Source organism: Canis aureus, chromosome 27, assembly GCF_053574225.1.
Source record: "Canis aureus isolate CA01 chromosome 27, VMU_Caureus_v.1.0, whole genome shotgun sequence".
In the NCBI taxonomy this organism is placed as follows: Eukaryota; Metazoa; Chordata; class Mammalia; order Carnivora; family Canidae; genus Canis; species Canis aureus.
The window spans coordinates 34,198,935-34,218,896 of NC_135637.1; the positions used below are offsets into that span (position 1 = coordinate 34,198,935).

The window sequence follows — 19,962 nt, forward strand, 5'->3', positions numbered from 1 at the left end:
AAACTACACAGAATTGATACTTTGGCTGGGTATAGAATTGTAGATTGGTTATCATTTTCTTGCTGAATTTGGAAAGTGTTTCTTCATTGGCTTCTATAGACCTTCCAATGTTATGAAAAGTCCAGTTACAAAAAAAAAAAAAAAAAAACCAGTTCCATTTGTATGTAACCTTCTCTGGGAGCTCTTAGTATTGGCTATTATCTCAGATGGTTTGTCCATTCATTGGGCTGAGCACTTGATGGATTGTTTTCATTCCAGAGACTTGTTACCTTCAGTAAATTTACTGATTTTTTTTTTTTTAATTTACTGATTTTTTAAACGTGTTAGTAAGGGGGCGCCTGGGTGGCTCAGTCAGTTGGGTGGCTGCCTTCCATTCCAGGGTCTTGGGATTGAGCCTCTTATTGGGCTCTCTGCTCAGTGTGAGCCTGCTTCTTCCTCTCCTCCCCACTAGTGTTCTCACTATGTCTCTCTCTCTCAAGTAAATAAATGAAATCTTTAAATAAATAATTTTTGGAAAGGTTTTATGTATTTATTCGTGAGAGACACAGAGAGGCAGAGACATAGGCAGAGGGAGAAGCAGGTTCCCTGTAGGGAGCCCGATGTGGATTCAATCCCAGGATCCCAGGATCACAAACTGAGCCGAAGACAGATGCTCAACCACTGAGCTACCGAGGTGCCCCATTTTGTTCTCTTCATATATTTAATCTCTAAGGAAAATTTAATTTTTTGACATTAATTTTTTCCTTTTGTTCCTTGTATCTAGTTCCCTTTTGGATCTCCACTTTAGGTTAGTTGTTATCCTTTTAAAAAATAATTTCAGGGCAGCCCTGGTGGCGCAGCAGTTTAGCGCTGCCTGCAGCCCAGGGCGTGATCCTGGAGACCCGGATCGAGTCCCACATCAGGCTCCCTGCATGGTGCCTGCTTCTCCCTCTGCCTGTGTCTCTGCTTCTCTCTCTAGCTGTGTCTCTATGAATAAATAAATAATCTTTAAAAAAATAATTTCAGGGATCCCTGGATGGCGCAGCGGTTTGGCGCCTGCCTTTGGCCCAGGGCGCGATCCTGGAGACCCGGGATCGAATCCCACGTCGGGCTCCCGGTGCATGGAGCCTGCTTCTCCCTCTGCCTGTGTCTCTGCCTCTCTCTCTCTCTGTGACTATCACAAATAAATAAATAAATACCTTAAAAAAATTTTAAACCTTTAAAAAAAAATAAATAATTTCAAAGGTTTTCCTCAAATGTTGGGTGACCATTGCAAGCTTTGTTATTCAAGAATGAGACCCTAGGGCAGCCCGGGTGGCTCAGAGGTTTAGCACTGTCTTTGGGCCAGGGCGTGATGCTGGAGACCCAGTATCGAGTCCCTCGTCAGGCTCCCTGCATGGAGCCTGCTTCTCCCTCTGCCGCTCTCTCTCTCTCTCTGTGACTCTCATGAATAAATAAATAAAGTCTTAAAAAAAATGAGACCCTAAAAAGCTTCTTGGAATCAATCTAGTGGTCACCTAGGATGTATAGGATGGAAGGAGATGGGACACTGCTTTCACCTGTGTTGAGAGCAATGATGGAGAGGGGCTTATGAGAAAGTAGAGCTTCTTAGCACCAGGGGCTTCTAGGGAAGGCTGAAAGGTGAGATGAAATACTCCTGCAGGCTGACTGTAGTCAGGGCCAGGTTAGGAAGTAGTTCCATGGTTAGAGATCAAAGACCGATTTTGAATTGTAGGCATTGCTGTCTCCTTCCATAAAGCATTTAGTTTAAAACATGCCTCTTGGGCAGCCCCGGTGGCGCAGCGGTTTAGCGCCGCCTGTAGCCTGGGGCATGATCCTGGAGACTGGGGATCGAGTCCCACATCGGGCTCCCTTCATGCCTGCTTCTCCCTCTGCCTGTGTCTCTGCCTCTCTCTCACTATCTCTCATGAATAAATAAAAGATAAAATCTTAAAAAAAATAAAAAATAAAACCTGCCTCTTTCCAAAAGCCATTTGAGGTAGACGGCAGTAAAGGAATTCTATGTAGTGGAGAGAGCCAAAAAAAGGATCAGGGAGGAGTAGGAAAAGCACCTTGTGAGGGAGGATCATAGTCAGCTCTGTGTCCAAACAAGGAGAGAGGAAAAAAGGATCAGTGAACTAGAGGCTGTTATCACTTCCTTGCATGAGAAAATGTCTAAATATTTCAAGAAATGTTTCCCACTAGACTGTCTAAGAGGGCGTTTGCTAAGTCGTACACCAAATGTAGAGGAAGTTTCTGAATGGCTCCTTCTTCAACCCTTATAAAGGCCAGGGTGTGTCATTAAAGTCTCAGGTATGCTACAAAATGTTCCCATTGGTGATTCTGAGCCACCCCTGCTTCTGCGGGCCTTCTGTAGGTAACATGCACACCCAGAGTCCGAATGAGATCATGTGGACACGTGTGAGACCTACACTCGAGTGGCCCAGGCACCCGGTTCACTCTGCCCACCCCCTTGGCACAGGCCTGCCTTGACCCTCCTACAGCCCTGGGTCTCGGGGTGGAAGGAACCTGCTGGGAGGCGGTGGGGGGGCTCCCTCAACCTGCAGGAGCCTTGCGCTGAGGAAGGAAGTCACTAAAGGGAGCGGTCACCCAGCAGCTGGCTAGAGGAGGGTGGTGAGTGGCACGTGCAGGCTCCCTGGGAGGGCAGGGACCCTCTGCCTCCAACCAGCCTGAAGGTGGTCTCTGTGCTATGGAAACCAGACAGAGGAGAGAAAGGGTCTGATTGCTTGGGAAAGCTGGGGAGCTGGGTGGGTGTTGGCATCTGTAGGAGGCTGGCCCACCCCCAGGGCCCGGGCTGTCTTTCTCAGCATGAGGCAGAGATGCTGGAAGTCTTACCTGTCACTGCCCAGCCATAGAGTACCCCTTGTCCTGGGCACTTGGCCTTCTGGGAACAGAGCCCACAGTTACCCTTCCACCTCACTGGTCTCTGCTAATGCCACTGACCGGGAGCTTAGGAAATACTGTCACCAAACAATTTTGGTGTCAGCCTATTTCATGTTCAGCCCTTCTTTCTGGCCACAGGTGAGGAAGTGGATTACCGCCTACAGGTGTCCCTGATGTGAGATCAGGGCCGGCACCAAAGGGATGTCACCACTGGCTTCTCCATGTCAGGTGGGTATGCATGCAGGTCATCTCTGAGGAGCCCAGGACAGTGGACTGTGTGTTGGGCCAAGTCCTGTTTTATTTTTTTAAGGATTTTATTTATCCATGAGACACACACACACACACACACACACACACACAGAGGCACAGACACAGGCAGAGGGAGAAGCAGGCTCCATGCAGGGAGCCCGACGTGGGACTTGATCCCGGGTCTCCAGGATCACACCCTGAGCTGAAGGTGGCGCTAAACAGCTCAAACACCTGGGCTGCCCAGTCCTGGGTTTGTTGACGGTGCACGAATGTGGCCCCTGACCTCTTGGATCCTTGAGTCCTGCGGAGGGGACGGCCGATCAATACTAACGTCACTCCTCCAGAGCCAGCACTGTACCAAGTGCTCGGCAGCACTAGCTCTTCCACTAATGCTGGGGGTAAATGGTAATTCTGCCCCGGATTGCCAGTGAGAAAAGCACCGCGATGCTCATAGGTGAGGGGGGCGGCACCCCCAGGAGGTTTCTGGAATTCTTGGAGAGAGGGCCACCTGGTAGAGACTCATTCCAGAGCAGCGACCAGAGGCAGTTGCAGTGGGTCACAGTGTTCTGTCCTAGGCAGCCAGAACAGTATATACCAAGGCCAGGGGAGGAGTCAGTGTGTTGCTGGAACAGAAGCAACTTCCCTGTGGTCAGAGGGGTGTGTGTGGGGAGAGGGCTATGTGTGTGGGGAGAAGGGGGTTGAGTGGGGAGAGGGTGTGTGTGGGGAGAAGGGGGTTGTGGTGAGATGGTATGTGTGGCTGATGGGTGTGTGTTTAGGGGAGAGCTGTGTGTGGGGAGAGGTTGGTGTGTGTTGAGAGGAGTGTGTGGCGGGGGAGAGGGGTGTGTGTGGGCAGAGGGTGTGTGTGGGGAGAGGGATATGTTTGTGGAGAGGGGTGTGTTTGTGGAGAGGGGTGTGTGTGTGGAGAGATAGGGATGTGTGCAGAGGGGTGTGTGCGGGGAGAGGGGTGCAAGCAGGGAGAGGGGTATGAGCAGGGAGAGGGGTGCGTGCAGGGAGAGGGATGCGTGTGGGGAGAGGGGTGTGTTCAGGGAGAGGGGTGTGGGGGGCAGAGATTGGTGTTTGTTGAGAGATTTTTTTAAAATCTTAAAAAAAAAAAGCTTTAAAAAACTAAAAAAGCAAAGCTGGAATTGGGCAGAATGACATGAGGGAGGGGTGGGGCTGGGTAGGGGGAAGGGCAGGTGCCAAGGCCCTGCGGTAGGCTGGTGAGTCTAAGGAGCAGTAGGAGAAAGATTCCTGGGCTCAGAGGCCAGTTGCTTGGAGGAACAGTCTAGGCTGAGCTGTGTGATGTGTGGACTCGTGGGAAGCTGCCAGGGACCTGAGGCCTGAGGGTGTGTGTGTGTGTGTGTGTGTGTGCGTTTTGCACAGGCATCTGTCCCTCTGGTTGCTGTGAGGAGATGAGGTGGGAGCAGGCTGCTTAGGAAGTTTTGGAATGATCCAGTCTGGAACAATGGAACAATGGCATTGAACATGGTGAGAGAGGTCAGTATTTGAAAATGTGTTTTTCAGTTAAACTTATTTAATAAGCGCTCTGTGTCATTTACTGTCTATCAGACATGGTCCTTTTTTTTTTTTAAGATTTTACTTATTTATTCATGAGACACACAGAGAGAGGCAGAGACACAGGCAGAGGGAGAAGTGGGGTCCCCTCCCGGAGCCCGATGCAGGACTCGATCCTAGGACCCTGAGATCACCCCCTGACCCAGAGGCAGATGCTCAACGGCAGAGCCACCCAGGCGGCCCTATCAGACGTGGTTCCAAGCGCTTTGCACACATCAGCTTCTTTGCTCTTCATCACAGCACCGTTGAGGCAGGCGGCCGAGAGGGAAGTGAGGGAAGGACTGCGCAGGAGTTTGCCATGGAAAGAGCCCCAGGATTTGGGGACAGGCTGGAGGCTGAGAGAGGTCAGAGCATCAAGATTTCTAGGGTAACAGCTGGAGGAGAGTGGGCAGCACTGGGGGGAACCTCCTGGTGAGGGTGTGTGGGCAGAGGGGGGTCCCCACTCAGGGTGATAATTGGGCATCACCCCATGGAGAGGGCTCAACCCCAGAACCCTGCATGAGCTCTAAAAGGGGGGCAGCGGGAGCAGGAGCGGAACAGCCAGCCCTCTGGGGGGGGCGGCCCCAGAGGAGGGAACCAGTGCAGGGAAGGGGCTTTAACCAGGGAGGCAACGCCGGCTGCCCTTGGGTGAGACCTTGGGATTGGGGGGCACTCCCCTCACCCCAGAGGGAGCTTGGCTTCAGGAGAGTCCCACAGGCTTTCCCCGGCCAGCGAGCTGTAGATATGGCAGGTTGGCACGGGTCAGAAGTGGTGACCAGGTGCCCATCTTCAAACAGCGCCCCTCCGAGCGCCCCCTCTGCTGTCTGGAAACCAGCTGGGAGTCCCTGCTCGCCCGCCGTGCTGGGCATCAGCAGGCCCAGCGGGGCCCTGTCCCGATGCTGTGATTTGCCCTCACTTGTCTTACATGCTGCAGTGCTTTTCTTTTACCAGTTACAAATATTTATTTATTTATTTATTTATTATTATTTTTATTTATTTATTTTTTCATTATAAAAGCAACAAATGTCCAAAAGAAAAAAAAGAAAAAAAGCAACATAGGTTGACCATGAAAAAAAGAAAAACAAACACAAAACCCCTAAAACCCAGATACAAAAAAAAAAGGGGGGGGCAAATCAGAAAGCTCATTGTTGGGTCTTTAGAGTGACTGCTGACACAGCCAACTGAACACAACTGGATCTGTTGATCCAGATGCAGGACTGGATCCTGGGACCCCAGGATCATGATCTGACCCAAAGGCAGATGCTCAACCACTGAGCCACCCACATGCCCTTGAACCTCCGTTGTAAGAAAGGACAGAAATAGGGACGCCTGGGTGGCTTAGTGGTTGAGCGTCTGCCTGTGGCTCAGGTCGTGATCCCAGGATCGGGGATCGAGTCCCACGTCGGGCTCCCGCATGGAACCTGCTTCTCCCTCTGCCTGTGTCTCTGCCTCTCTCTCTCTCTGTCTCTCATGGATACATTAAAACAAAACAAAAACAGAAATGGGCAGATGGCCTGAGGGGGCAGAAAGGCAGGGGCTTCCTGCAGGGGCCCAGAGGTGGGAGCCAACATGCCGAGGCACCTGGTCCCAGGAATTGGACCCCAGAGGCCTGGGGGCCCAGGGTGTTGGCACCTGCCTGCGGGCTTGGGCCCTGAGGCCAGGAGGGGTCCCCAAGCCTTCTTCCTGACCTTCAGGGGGCTCAGGGGAAGTGGCTCAGGTTTCCTGATAGGCGTAGCCTGGATGTTCCTCTCAACATACTGTCCTGATGCAGGGGCAGGGGCTGTGGGGGTGTCACTCACTAGCTCCCTGCTGCTGCGAAAAGGCACCCCTGGAGTAGGCCCTTGTCACCCATCCATTCTAGCCAGATGCTGGATCCCGGCTTCCCTCCCGAACACGGGTGGGGACATGGGTGCGCTGGGGCTCCCCAGCCCCTGTCATCACCGTGTCCCGATTACCTCATCGGTAACGGGGATCACGAAGGCTAGCCAGGGAGGTGGCAGGTGGCCGGGGTCCCGGGGACCCTTCAGGGCGGTGGGAGGAGAGGGGGCGGGCTTAACCTGAAGGGAGCAAGGGCCACAGGACTCTGGAGACACAGTGCTGTCCAACAGGGTGACCTGAGTGCCCTCCAACAGAGTATTTCTCTAGGAGCCACAGGGAAATGTAAGAAGGAACAACGGAATCCAATGTTCATGTTTAATCCAAGCCAGTACATTCAAAATATTTCAATATGTAACCAATATGCAAACTATTAACGAGATGCACGGAGTTTTTTGTTTTACTTTTTTTAAAATTTTTTTATTTTATTTTTATTTATTTATGATAGTTACAGAGAGAGAGAGAGGAAGAGGCACAGGCAGAGGGAGAAGCAGGCTCCATGCACCGGGAACCCGACGTGGGACTCGATCCCGGGTCTCCAGGATCGCACCCTGGGCCAAAGGCAGGCGCCAAACCGCTGCGCCACCCAGGGATCCCCTTGTTCTACTTTTAAAAAGAAAGATTTTATTTTATTTATTCATGATAGAGACAGAGAGAGGCAGAGACACAGGCAGAGGGAGAAGCGGGCTCCATGCAGGGAGCCCGACCGGGACTCGATCCCGGGTCTCCAGGATCACACCCCGGGCTGAAGGCAGGCACTAAACGGCTGTGCCACCAGGGCTGCCCGCTGTGTTACTTTTCAAAGTAAGTTCCACGCCCAGCACGAGGGTCCCACTCAGACCGTGAGATCCAGAGTGGCGAGCGCTGCGGCTGGGTGCACGATGAGACGCGTGTGTACAGCGGGCCACATCTTGGCTCGGACCGGCCACTCTCCAGCGCCCGACGGCCACCATCTGGGACCGCACAGGTACAGGTGGAGACACAAGTCCCAGTGTGAGAGCCAGGTGATGACCCGGAGGCCCGGGGTGCTGGGGCTCAGGGCCCAGAGGCTTAACTGTGTGAACTCCTTTGAGGGAGAGCCTGCACCAGCTGCCCTGTACAGGTGAGGAAACTGGGACACCACGGCTCGGGGACCCTGTCGCCAGTCACCCAGCTGGCGGGAGAGAGCCAGGGTCTGTGTGTAGGGGACCGGTGCCTGCCTCTTATTCCAGCGTCTGGAGCTTTTCATGCCCCCCACGGGGCGGGGGGCTCTAACCAGGCTTCCCCGGGTCCCAAGGAACCTTCCCGCCCAGCAGCAGAAGCAGCCCTGGCCCAGCAGGAACGGGGTAGGGGCGCTGCTCCCGTGAGGGGCTCAACACGGGGGCAGCAGGGCCCCGTGAGTGACAGTGTGAGAGGAGCCCACCAAGAGGCTTGGTTGCCAGATCCCGACTCAGGTGCCCCCCACTATCCCCGACTTGTCCCAGGCACTCTCCAGTGCCCCAATCCCTACCCCCCCCCCCCCCCACTGCAGGGAAGTCTGGCCAGTCCTGCCCACTCCTGCTCCTGTATAAATAACCCGAAGTGACTTCGGTCTTGCTTACACTTCTCAGAATTAGTGAGAAGCAACCTAGCTCCCCTTGACACCTGCGAGTCGTGGCCTCCGGGTGACTCTCCGCTGGGCCCCTGGGGTACAGCACGCGGCCCTCACCCTCATCCCCTGTCCCTGCACAGCCCCCTCCTCCCACCCCATCCCCCCTCCTCCTCCCCACCCCCTGGGACTCACTCGCCCCTGCCTATGTAGTTTATGTAAATCCCCAGCACATCTCCTTCTACTTGCTATTTTTTAAGCATCGACATTATTTTCAGGTCTCTTCATGTTGATCTTAGTAGATCCTAGTTCATTTTAGGTGCTCTGTGGGATTCCTTTATAAATTGTTTCATATGGTGGGACGCCTGGGTGGCTCAGTGGTTGAGCGTCTGCCTTCGGCTCAGGGCGTGATCTCTGATGAGTTTCCGGATCGAGTCCCACGTCGGGCTCCCTGCACGGAGCCTGCTTCTCCCTCTGCCTGTGTCTCTGCCTCTCTCTCTCTGTCTCTCATGAATAAATAAAATCTTAAAAATATATAAATAGTTTCATATATCATATTTCAGTCTTTAATTACACGTTGGAGGCGCCCTTGGGCAGTTCCCAATGCTCTGCAAACATGTCAGAAAGTTCCTCTGGGGCATATACTCCACAGCTAAATTGTGGATCCTGGAGGGCCACATACCCAGTCACTGCTCCTACCCCACAGCTCCCCCAGTGACCCGAGGTCGGTGCACAGGGCTACCAGGTTCACTCACATCATTGCTTATATTTGATGTCAACTGACTGTTACTCTGTTGGCTGCTCTGGTTGATGGAAAATGCAGAGCATGTCTTCAGACTCTTCCTGGGCGTTCGTGGGCTCCCCTCGGGGCAATGCCCCATCCGTCCCTTTGATGTTTGGTCTCATAGTGGCCCCTATGAAACCCTATATGGGTTTCCCATATACTCTAGTTACTAATGCTCTGATGACAAAGATCTTTTTCTATCCTGTCACCCATTTGTAGCATTTGTCCACGGTGTCTTTTTTGTTCCAAGTGGGTTTTTATTTTTATTTATTTATTTTTTAAAGATTTATCTATTCGTGAGAGACACAGAGAGAGAGGCAGAGACACAGGCAGAGGGAGAAGCAGGCTCCCCGCCGGGGGCCCGATGCGGGGACTCGATCCCGGATCCCGGGATCACTACCCGAGCCGAAGGCAGGCGCCCACTTCTGAGCCACCCAGGGATCCCCAAGTGGGTTTTTAAATGAAACCTAATTACATACGGTGAAATGCATAGATCTCGGGCGTTCCATCCAGTGAGGTGTGACTGATGTCTACGCTCGGGGAGAGTTTGCAAGTTCCATCGTCGATACTGGGAATCAGTCTTTCTTCGTTTTTCTGCATTAGGTATTAGTATTTTATCGACCTTGTGCGGATCCGATTTGGGCTCTTGCGTAACGTTTGTTGCACGAGGGACGTAGCTTGCTCCCGCCGGACTCGCGGCTGCCGCGGCCCGGGGCCTGCGCTCGGGCGCCCCCTGCCGCCCATTGTGACGCCGCCCGCGCGCCGGGTCCCCGAGGCCCGCAGCGGCGGGGGAACCGAGCCCGCGGAGCCATGGCCGAGGCGCAGGAGCTGCTGCTGCAGCTGCAGAAGGACAACCGCGACGGGCGACTGCGGAAGCAGGAGCTGGAGGAGCTGGTGCGCGGGCTCGAGGCCGAGAGCGAGAGCCTCACCGGGCGCCTGCAGGGCCTGCGCGAGCGCGAGCGCAGGTGCGCGGGGGTCGGTCCCACGGAAGGCGGCGCCCGCGGCTGGGCGGAGGGGGCGGAGGGGGCGGAGGGGGCGGAGGGGGCGACCGGTTCGTCGGTTCCTCCTCCCCGCCCGGGCGCCAACCTCCGCCCTAGGCCGGCGGGGCCTGGAGGGTGGGGACCCACGACGGGGAGGGTCAGCACCCGGCGCGGGCTTCCTCGGCCGCGCTCGCGGCTGGCCTTTCCCGGAGGCCGCGGGGGCCCGAGCGCCGTGGCGCCGCCTCAGTTTCCCCTCTGCAGCCTGCAGCGGAAGCGAAACCAGGCGGCGCGGGCCCTGCGCGGGGAGGCTCGCGAGGCGGCGCGGGAGGGCGCGGAGCGAGCGCGCGGGCTGCTGGAGGCGGCGGAGCAGCGCAAGCAGGACCTGGTGCGGGCGGGGCCCCGGGTGGGGTGCGGCGGGGGGGCCCCGCGTGGGGTACGGCGGGGCCGCGGGTGGTGCCCGGCCCCCCGCGAGGCCGGGGTCTCCGAGAGGCCCAGGCAGCCCCCTCGACCCCACCCGCAGGAGCAGCACAACCGGCAGCTGCAGGAGCAGTGGGAGGAGCTGTCGAGTCAGGTACACTAGGGGGCGGGCCTCGGGCTCCGGCGTCCCCGAGGAAGTCCCTGGGGTCCCGCCGCCCAGGACAGTCCCCGCCCCTCCAAGCCCCCGACCCCGCGCTCACAGACCCCATCCCCAGCTCTTCTACTACGGAGGGGAACAGCTGAGTCAGCAGCACGCAGAGCAGCAACTCGGGACCCAGCTGATGGCGTTGCAGGTGTTTGGGTGGGGGGCCCTCCCAAGACGCGAGCGGCGGCGCGGGGTGGGGGGCATGACAGTCTGGGGGCGGGGGCGGGGTCGCGGGCGCCCCAGACTCCTGACGTTCCTTGGATCCGCCGGAAGAAACAAGTGGAGCTGGTGGAGGCCAAGCACGCCGAGCAGGCGGAGAGCCTGCGGCAGGTGCGGGCGGAGCGCGGGGCCGGGCCGGGTGCGGGGCGCAGAGGCTGTGCCACCCGGGGCTCATCGGGGCTCCCCTCCCCCCAGGGCGCGCAGCGGACGGAGGAGGCCTGGGCCAGCTTCCAGGAGCAGAGCGGCGTCCTGCAGGTACCGCCCCTCCGCCGAGAGCCGCTCCGGCGCCCCCAGCCTGCGGCGCCCCGCCGCGAGCTCCCCCGCGGGTCCTGAGGCCTCGCCCACCTCCCCAGGAGCTGCAGGCCAAGGTGATGGAGGCGGCGGCCGCGCTGGACGCCTCGCGGGGCGGCGCCGAAGTGTAAGCGGCCCGGGCCGGGGTGCGGTGGGGCGACGGCGGGGCGACGGCGGGGCGAGTCCGGCCGCCCACCTCGGCGCCCTCCCGGCAGGTGCGACTCCCAGCCGCGCCGGGTGCAGGACTGCGCGGGCTCGCTCATGGAGGAGGTGGCCAGGGCCGACTGCGTGAGCGCGGGCCCCGGCGGGGCGGGCGGCGGGCGGCGGGCGGCGGGCGGGACCGCCCCACGGGGCCCACCCGCGCCCCCGGGGCCCCACCTCCCCGAGGGCCCGCCCCCGACGGACTGGCGAGCCCCCCCCGGACCCGCGCGGCGGGGGGACGGGTCCCTCCCGACTCGCGCCCCGCGGAGCCCGCGGCCCCGCCGGGCGCCCAGCTAGACGCGGCTCCCTCCCTCCGCAGGAGAGGCGGCTTGTCGGTGGCGCCGGCAGGGCGGGCATCAGGTGAGCCGGCGGCGGGCGCGCGGGGCCCGGGCCCACCCCTCGGCTCCCCCGCCACCGCCCGCCTGTCCGTCCGTCCGTCCGTCCTTGGGTCCGCAGGTGCTGGGCGCGCGGCGCGCTGCAGACGCTGCTGCTGCTCCCGCTCGGCTTCCTGGCGCTGCCGCTGCTCCACGTGCTGCGGGCGGACCCCTGCGCGCTCCGCGGGCTCCCGCGCTGCGGCTCGGCCTCCGCCTGGCGCCGCCTGCGCTACACGCTGTCCCCGCTGCTCGAGCTGCGCGCGCGCGGCCTGCTGCCCGCCTAGCGCATCACGCTGGCCGCGGCCGCCCGCACCTCCGTGTCCCGTGTGGTTTCTGGGCGCCGGCGGGGGCCGGGGAGACTCGCGGGGGGCCGTGCTGACCCCCGGCCCAGCGGCCCCGGCAGCTCCGGCTCGGCGGCCGCGGGGACTTCGGGCGGCTCGTGCGCCTGCAGCGCAGCGACCCCTCGTCCGGCGCCCGCGCCCGGGCCTCGCGCCAAGGGCCCCGGCAGCCCCCGCGGCCGCCCCAGGGCCACCTCGGAAGGGGCCAGTACCTTAGCTAAGCTTGCCTTGCCCCCCCACACCCCGCGGGCGAGCCTGGGGGCAGGGCAGAGGGTCGGGTCTCCCGGGGCGCCGGCGCGCATCCCTGGGGGGGCTCTCGGGGTGCGGCCGCCGCGGCCTCGTGGGATCGTCGTCCTACGCTGAGTGCGAGTGAGGAACCCGGGGGGGGGGGGTCTTGCCTGCTGCACACACCACACACCGCCCTACTTTGATTCTTTACGCTTTTTGGTACTAACATTGTTCCGTGGACTCGTTGCGGGGGCGCGCGCACGCCACCCTGGGGGGTTTGGGTTGTGGCCTCCGCAGGTTTTCTTATTGATTTGTAGGTGTGGGTTTTTTTTTTTTTTTTAGTCTTTTTGGAGTTAAGTTTGTTTATGTAACCCTGTGTATAAAGTTTTATCAAATTTAGAAATTCTGGGGGGCGCCTGGGGGGCTCAGTGGTGGAGCGCCTGCCTTCGCCCGGGGCGTGATCCTGGGGCCCGAGGATCGAGTCCCGCGTCGGGCTCCCTGCAGGAAGAAGCCTGCCTCTCCCTCTCCCTCTCCCTCTCCCTCTCCCTCTCCCTCTCTCTGTCTATCATTAATAAATAAATAATCTTTTAAAAATAGGAATTGTGTGTTTTGTCCAAAAAAATACATTCTTGTCTAGGAATTGTGATCTTCTCCTGTATTAAATACTTTCAATTGGTGTAAACGTTTTGTTTGTATTATATTCGTTATAACAGTTTGTTGCTGACCATTTTGTTGATCGATTCATGCATAGACGGGCATTTGGGTTGTTCCCACCTTTTGGCTGTGGTGACTAATGCTTCTGTGAACATCAGTGTGTAAACATTTGCTTGAGTCCCTGCCTTCACTTCTTTTGGGTATAGGCACAAACGTGGGATTGCTGGGTTTGAGGACGAACCGCTAGATGGGGTTCCACATTTTACATTTTCATCAGAAGTTCTGCATCCTCACCATTTGTATGTATGTATGTATGTATTTATTTATTCATTCGTTCGTTCGTTCGTTCATTCATGATAGACACAGGGAGAGAGAGAGGGGGGCAGAGACACAGGCAGAGGGAGAAGCAGGCTCCATGCAGGGAGCCCGATGTGGGACTTGATCCCGGGTCTCCAGGATCACGCCCTTGGCTGAAGGCAGGCACCAAACTGCTGAGCCAACCAGGGATCCCCTTTACTTATTTTTAAAAAATATTTTACTTAATTCTGGGACGCCTGGGTGGCTCAGCAGTTGAGCGTCTGCCTTTGGCTCAGGGCATGATCCTGGGATCCGGGATCGAGTCCCACATCGGGCTCCTAGTGGGGAGTCTGCTTCTCCTTCTGCCTGTCTCTCTCTCTCTCTCTCTCATGAATAAATAAAATATTAAAAAAAAGATTTTACGTAATTCTTTGAGAGGGACAGAGAGAACAAGAGGGAAAGGATGAGAAAATCTGAAGCAGACTGTGCTGAGTGCAGGGCTGGAGGGAGGAATCCATCCCACAACCATGACACTGTGACCCTAGCTGACCCCGGCTGAGCAACCCAGGCGCCCCGTCTTGCTTTTTAAAAAACTAAAAAAAAAAAAAAAAAAAAAAAAAAAAGAATAGCCATCTTCACAAGTGTGATTGTGTGTGTGTGTTTTTTTTTTTTTTTTTTGGCTTTCAAGTTTTAGACATTGCATTATCTTTTTTTTTCTTTCTTTTTGTTTTAGATTTTATTTTTATTTTAGAGAAAAAGCATGAGCTGGGGGTGGGGTGGGGTGGGGTGGGGTGGGGTGGGGTGGGGGGTAAAAGCAGAAGGAGGGAGAGAATCTCAAGCAAGGTGTGCTGAGCAAGGAGCCCTGCTGTGGGGCTCAGTCTCAGGACTCAGATCATGATCTCAGCTGAAACCCAGAGTCTGACCCTTAACTGACTGAGCCATCCAGGTGCCCCAGGCATTATCTTTATTTTTTTCTAAGTTTTTGTTTGAATTTATCTTATTTTTTGGGGGTTGTCTGGGTGGCCGCAGTTGAGCATCTGCCTTTGGCTCAGGGTTTGATCCCAGGTCTGGGGATTGAGTCCTGCATCGGGCTCCCTGCCAGGAGCCTGCTTCTCCCTCTGCCTGAGTCTCTGCCTCTCTGTGTCTCATGAATAATGTTGTTGTTGTTGTTTTTTAAGATTGTATTTATTCATGAGAGAGAGAGAAAGAGGCAGAGACACAGGCAGAGGGAGAAGCAGGCTCCTCGCAGGGAGCCGGCTGTGGGACTTGTTCCTGGGTCCCCAGGATCAGGCCCTGGACTGAAGTTGGCGCTAAATGGCTGAGCCCCCCTCCCCCCTGGGTTGCCCTATCTTATTTTTTATGATCTGTAACTACACAATCAAATCTCTGAAATAAGACATTTTATTTTTGTTTTTTTTAAATTTATTTTTTAAAATTTATTTTATGATAGTCACAGAGAGAGAGGCAGAGACACAGGCAGAGGGAGAAGCAGGCTCCATGCACTGGGAGCCCGATGTGGGATTCAATCCCGGGTCTCCAGGATCGCGCCCTGGGCCAAAGGCAGGCGCCAAACCGCTGCGCCACCCAGGGATCCCTGAAATAAGACATTTTAGAGAATCTCTTATACCTCTGCTCTCTACCCTGTTGCCTACACTCCCTTACAAAAAAAACAGACTATTTTAATGGACTCTCCTTTTTTACCCCCCTTTTAAGTAAAATATACAGTCAGAGCTCTCCCCTTATTTTTTTTTAAGATTTTATTTATTCATGAGAGACATGGGGGGATAGAGGGAGAGAGAGGCAGAGACAGGCAGAGGGAGAAGCGGGCTGCCTGCAAGGGGCCTGGTGTGGGACTCCATCCCAGGACCTCAGGATCCTGCCCTGAGCCCCCCAGGCGTCCCTCTCCCCTCTCTTAGGTGAACCCCACGAGCCACATGGACTTCTCTGCTCCTCTTTCAGCCCCTGGCTCTGAGCAGGGCCAGATGAATGTCTCAAATGCAATGATGTGGGTGGATTCTCAGGCTTTGCTAGAGTACCTCTGGGCATCTGCAGGCGCCTGGCTGGCTCAGTGGGCAGAGCTTGCGGTTGTAAGTTCGAGCCCCACACTGGGTGTAGAGATTCCTTAAAAATAAAATCTTTAAAAACAAAACCAAACAAAAACCAAACAGGAGTATCTCAATGAGGAGCCTTCTGCAAACACCCATGTATTTCGCCAGTCTTTTGAGATCAATTCCTAAAAGTGGGATTGTGGTCAAAGGGTAATCCTACACTTGACAGTGCCGGATACTGCCCGGATCCCTCTTTGGCTTGGACTGTTTTCCATTCCCACCATCATGGGTAGGACGCCCCCTTCCCCACAGCCTCAGCCATGGTGCATATGGTCACACGGGGAGTCTTGTCAGTCTGAGAGGTGAGAAATGGCACTTGAGTGTGGCTTTTATTTGCATTTATCTTTTTTTTTTTTTTTTAAGATTTTATTTATTTATTCATGATAGTCACAGAGAGAGAGAGAGAGAGGCAGCGACACAGGCAGAGGGAGAAGCAGGCTCCATGCACCGGGAGCCCGACGTGGGATTCGATCCCGGGTCTCCAGGATCGCGCCCTGGGCCAAAGGCAGGCGCCAAACCGCTGCGCCACCCAGGGATCCCTATTTGCATTTATCTTATGATCAAGGTTGGGGATATTTTTATATTTCAGGGCCAATTGCCTTTCTATTTCTGTAAATATCATTTGCTTACCTGAAAAATTCAGGACTGTAGGGTTTTCTTCTCCCTCAGTTGCCATTTTGAGATCCTTTGTAAATATTTACTATTTGCCTTGTACTTTGTTCATTGTGTTCGTTTGCTATCCATATGTTGTTTTGTAACAATTTACTTTCCTGTATCGATTTTGGATTTTGGTAGGAAAGTTCTCACTTCTAGGTTATTGAGGAAACTCACCCACATCTTCTAACATTTGTATAATTTCGTTATTATTATTTTTAAATTTATTTATTTATTTATTTATGATAGTCACAGAGAGAGAGAGAGAGAGAGGCAGAGACACAGGCAGAGGGAGAAGCAGGCTCCATGCACCGGCAGCCCGACGTGGGATTCGATCCCGGGTCTCCAGGATCATGCCCTGGGCCAAAGGCAGGCGCCAAACCGCTGCGCCACCCAGGGATCTCCTCGTTATTATTTTTTTAAAGTCATCTCTATGCCCAACGTGGGGCTCAAACTCACGACCCTGAGATCAGGACTCACATGCTCTTCCCACTGAGCCAAAGTGACCCTTGTGTGGTTTCTTAGCTCACATTTCAACTTCTGGTCTATTTCAGACTTATTATAGTTTATTATGTGAGGCTGTTCCCCTTCTGTAGAAATTTTAGGCCTGACTTGTCAATTTCCATTAAAATATCTGGGAATGTAAGTTGAGTTTAGAGAACAATTTGCAGGGAATTTAGTCTTCCAGTTCTCAGGCATAATTAGTCAATATCCTGTTTTTTGTTTTAGATTTTATTTATTTATTCATGCTCTCATGAATGCTCTCACACAGAGAGAGGCAGAGACACAGGCAGAGGGAGAAGCAGGCTCTGTGCAGGGAGCCTGACGTGGGACTCGATCCTGGGTCTCCAGGATCACACCCTGGGCTGTAAGGCAGACGCTGAACCGCTGAGCCACCCAGTCATCCCAATATCCTGTTTTTATTTCAGCAATGATTTGCATTTTTTAAAAAGATTTTATTTATTTATTCATAGACACACAGAGAGAGGCAGAGACACAGGCAGAGGGAGAAGCAGGCTCCATGTAGGGAGCCCGACGCAGGGCTTGATCCCAGGACTCCACGATCATGCCCTGGGCCAAAGGCAGGCGCCAAAGCACTGAGCCACCCAGGGATCCCCTGATTTTTTTAGTGTAGAAGTCTCACACACCTTTACTTTTTTTTTTACACCTTTACTTTTATCCCTAGGTATTTTATGGTTTTTGGATGCTGTTAAAATGGTCTACTAGAGTATTAAAAATTTCATTTTCCAACTGCTCATTGGTAGCATGTAGAAATACAACTGACTTTTGTATATTAACCTTGTGTACTGCAAAATTGCTGCCCTTCCTTATTAGTTCCAGGAACTTTCCTGTAGATTTCCTCAGGCTCTTTTTTTTTTTTTTTTTTTTTTTAAGATTTATTTATTTGACAGAGAGAGAGAGCAAGAGAGTGAGTGTACAACAGGGGTAGTAGGAGAGGGAGAAGCAGGCTCCCCACTGAGCAGGGTGCCTCATGCAGGACTCGATCCCAGGACTCTGGGATCATGACCGGAGCCAAAGGTAGCTGCTTAGTCACTGAGCCACTCAGGCGCCCCTGATTCCTCAGGATCTTATAGACAATGTTAATGTGCACCAAGTGGGAGGTTTCTCTTCCTCCTTTCCAGCCTATGCCACTGCTGGCCCGATTGCACTGGCCACCCCCACCCCAGTACGATGCCAGTAGAGGTGGTGGTAGTGGGCAGGGCACCCTTGTCTTGCTCCAACCTTGGGGTGGGAGGGTCACCTTGAATATTTCATCGTTAACATGTTAGCTGTGAGTTTTTTTCTCAGATGATCTTTATCAGATTGAGGACATTTCTTATTTCTAGTTTGCTGAGTATTATGCGTGTTGAATTTTATCTAGTGCTTTTCCCGAACCTACTGAAATTATCATATTGTTTTTCTCCTTCAGACTGTCCATGTGAATTGAATGACACTGATTGCTTAGTGAATATTAAGCCAACCTTGCCTCACTGGGACAATACCCACGTGGTCATGATGGTCTTTTTGATTTTTAAATTTTTTAAAAAAGATTTTATTTGTTCATGAGAGACACACACACAGAGAGGCAGAGACACAGGGAGAGGGAGAAGCAGGCTCCCCATAGAGAGCTCGATGCGGGAATCGATCCCAGGATCATCACACCTGAGCCAAATGCAGGTGATCAACCACTGAGCCACCCAGGCGGCCCTTGACTTCCTTCGTAATGCCAATTTGACAAGTGTTTTCACAGATTCTGGTTTAGGATAACTTCTGCTGTGTATGAATGTATTTCTATCATTTTATAATGTATTTATCCTGCTTTGTCTATGCTGTCCCCACCCTTATCTTCTAGTTGATCTTTCTCCAAATTACACCCTATTTTCTGGTATCTTTTTAAAAAATATTTAATTTATTTATTCATGAGAGACAGAGAGAGAGAGAGAGAGAGAGAGAGACAGGCGCTAAACCACTGAGCCGCTGAGCCACCCAGGGATCCCTAGTTCTACTCTTCTAATTCCTAAACATCTAGGGCTCCTCCAGCTAGCTTATGGCTGTTGAGCCCTAACTCCATTCCATGCGGAGAACAAACACATGCTGCGCGATGCCGAGAGTCGCGTCCCGGCCCAGCAGCCAGCCGGCCTGTGGCGGCGGAGGGGACGCCGGGGCTGTTGCTGTTGCTGGAGTGTGTTCTATAAATGGCCATCAGGTCAGGCGCGGGGTCGGTCTCCTGGGTTCACTTTCTTGCCAGTTGTTCTATCGACTGGAGGGAAGGCTGTTAAAATGTCCAACTCTGGGGCAGCCCGGGTGGCTCAGCGGTTGAGCGCCTGCCTTCAGCCCAGGGCGTGATCCTGGAGACCCGGGATCGAGTCCCGCATTGGGCTCCCTGCACGGAGCCTGCTTCTCCCTCTGCCTGTGTCTCTGCCTTTCTGTGTGTCTCTCATGAATAAATAAATGAAATCATAAAATAAATGTAATAAATAAATAAATCATAAAATAAAATGTCCAACTCTAACCGTGGAATTGTTTGAATTCTGTCAAATTTTGCTTTATGAATGTGCACAAACTGCAGGCAGGAAGTCCTTTTTCTCTGCGTTCTCTACCTTAGGGTTATGGCTTTATTCATAAGTGCCTCCTCCTCAGCACCTCCTTGGTTCTTCCTCCCTCATCCACTTTGCAATCCTGTGTTTGACTGCAGTGGTCAGTCCGCTGATACGTAACATCACTAAAGATGCCACCAGACCGGAGTCCGCTGTCACAGGGTTACTCTGTCCCATTGGTTATTTCTTCCTCTTCTTTTCCTGCCTTCTCTCGATTTTTTAAATTACATATTGGCTTTTTTTTTTTTAAAGAATTTTATTTATTTTAGAGACAGAGTGTGAGCAGGGGGAGGGGCCGAGGGAGAGAGACTCTCAGGCAGACTCCAGGCCGGCTGGCGCAGAGCCCAAGGCGGGGCCCGATCTCACGACCCTGAGATCATGCCCTGAGTGACACTGAGAGTCGGACGCTCCACCCACTGAGCAGCAGGTGCTCCTTGGCTTCTTTCTAATATTCTTTTATACTGCTCAGGACTCAACTATGCTTCCTGAAGCGGAGTATGTTTCTCATCGACTCCAGAATCCCACCGGAAGCTGATCCGCACTTCTCCTTCAACTTTCCTTTTTGGTTTTCTGGTAATTTCGTTGTCTCATTGATTGGTTTTCTCTTCACCTATATCTGCCTTTTAACTGCTCTTTTGCATCTTTAACTTTAGTGACTTATTTCTAGTTGCTCTGTGTCATCTCCTTTAGTTTGGGGTCATTACTCCTGTCTGCTTAAGGTAACTAGAGGGCCGCAGTGGGTGGGAGTAGATGGCCGTTGGGGGCCGGCTGCACAGGGGTTCCAGGGTCCCAGAGCAGAGCCCTTGGAGACGGGAAAGGGCCAGAGCAGAGGCAGGACGTGGAGCCCTCCCTGCGCTGACGAGCGGCGGAGAGACACGGATGGGAAAGTCGGGTGGCCGCTACGGGAGCTGGAACAGAGCGGCGTTACCGTCAGTGCGTCCGCGCTGCGCTGAGTCACGTCTGTGAAGCTCACAACTGGGCCCCTG

At 54.2% G+C, this 19,962-nt stretch overlaps 1 protein-coding gene across 2 annotated transcripts; it reads left to right on the forward strand.

Annotated features, from left to right (window-relative positions):
- Positions 1-9,663: 9,663 nt before the first annotated feature.
- Positions 9,664-11,678, forward strand: TMEM191C (transmembrane protein 191C). 2 transcript variants are annotated; one of them, XM_077874595.1, is made up of 9 exons: positions 9,664-9,877; positions 10,154-10,277; positions 10,413-10,463; positions 10,585-10,662; positions 10,788-10,844; positions 10,929-10,988; positions 11,087-11,151; positions 11,240-11,312; positions 11,545-11,678. In XM_077874595.1, exons 1-9 carry the CDS (start codon positions 9,723-9,725, stop codon positions 11,587-11,589), a joined length of 708 nt encoding a protein of 235 aa, XP_077730721.1. In that variant the 5' UTR covers positions 9,664-9,722; the 3' UTR covers positions 11,590-11,678. The 2 variants fall into 2 exon arrangements, with proteins under 2 accessions (XP_077730721.1, XP_077730722.1); XM_077874596.1 differs by lacking the exon at positions 10,788-10,844.
- The last annotated feature ends 8,284 nt before the right edge of the window (positions 11,679-19,962 follow it).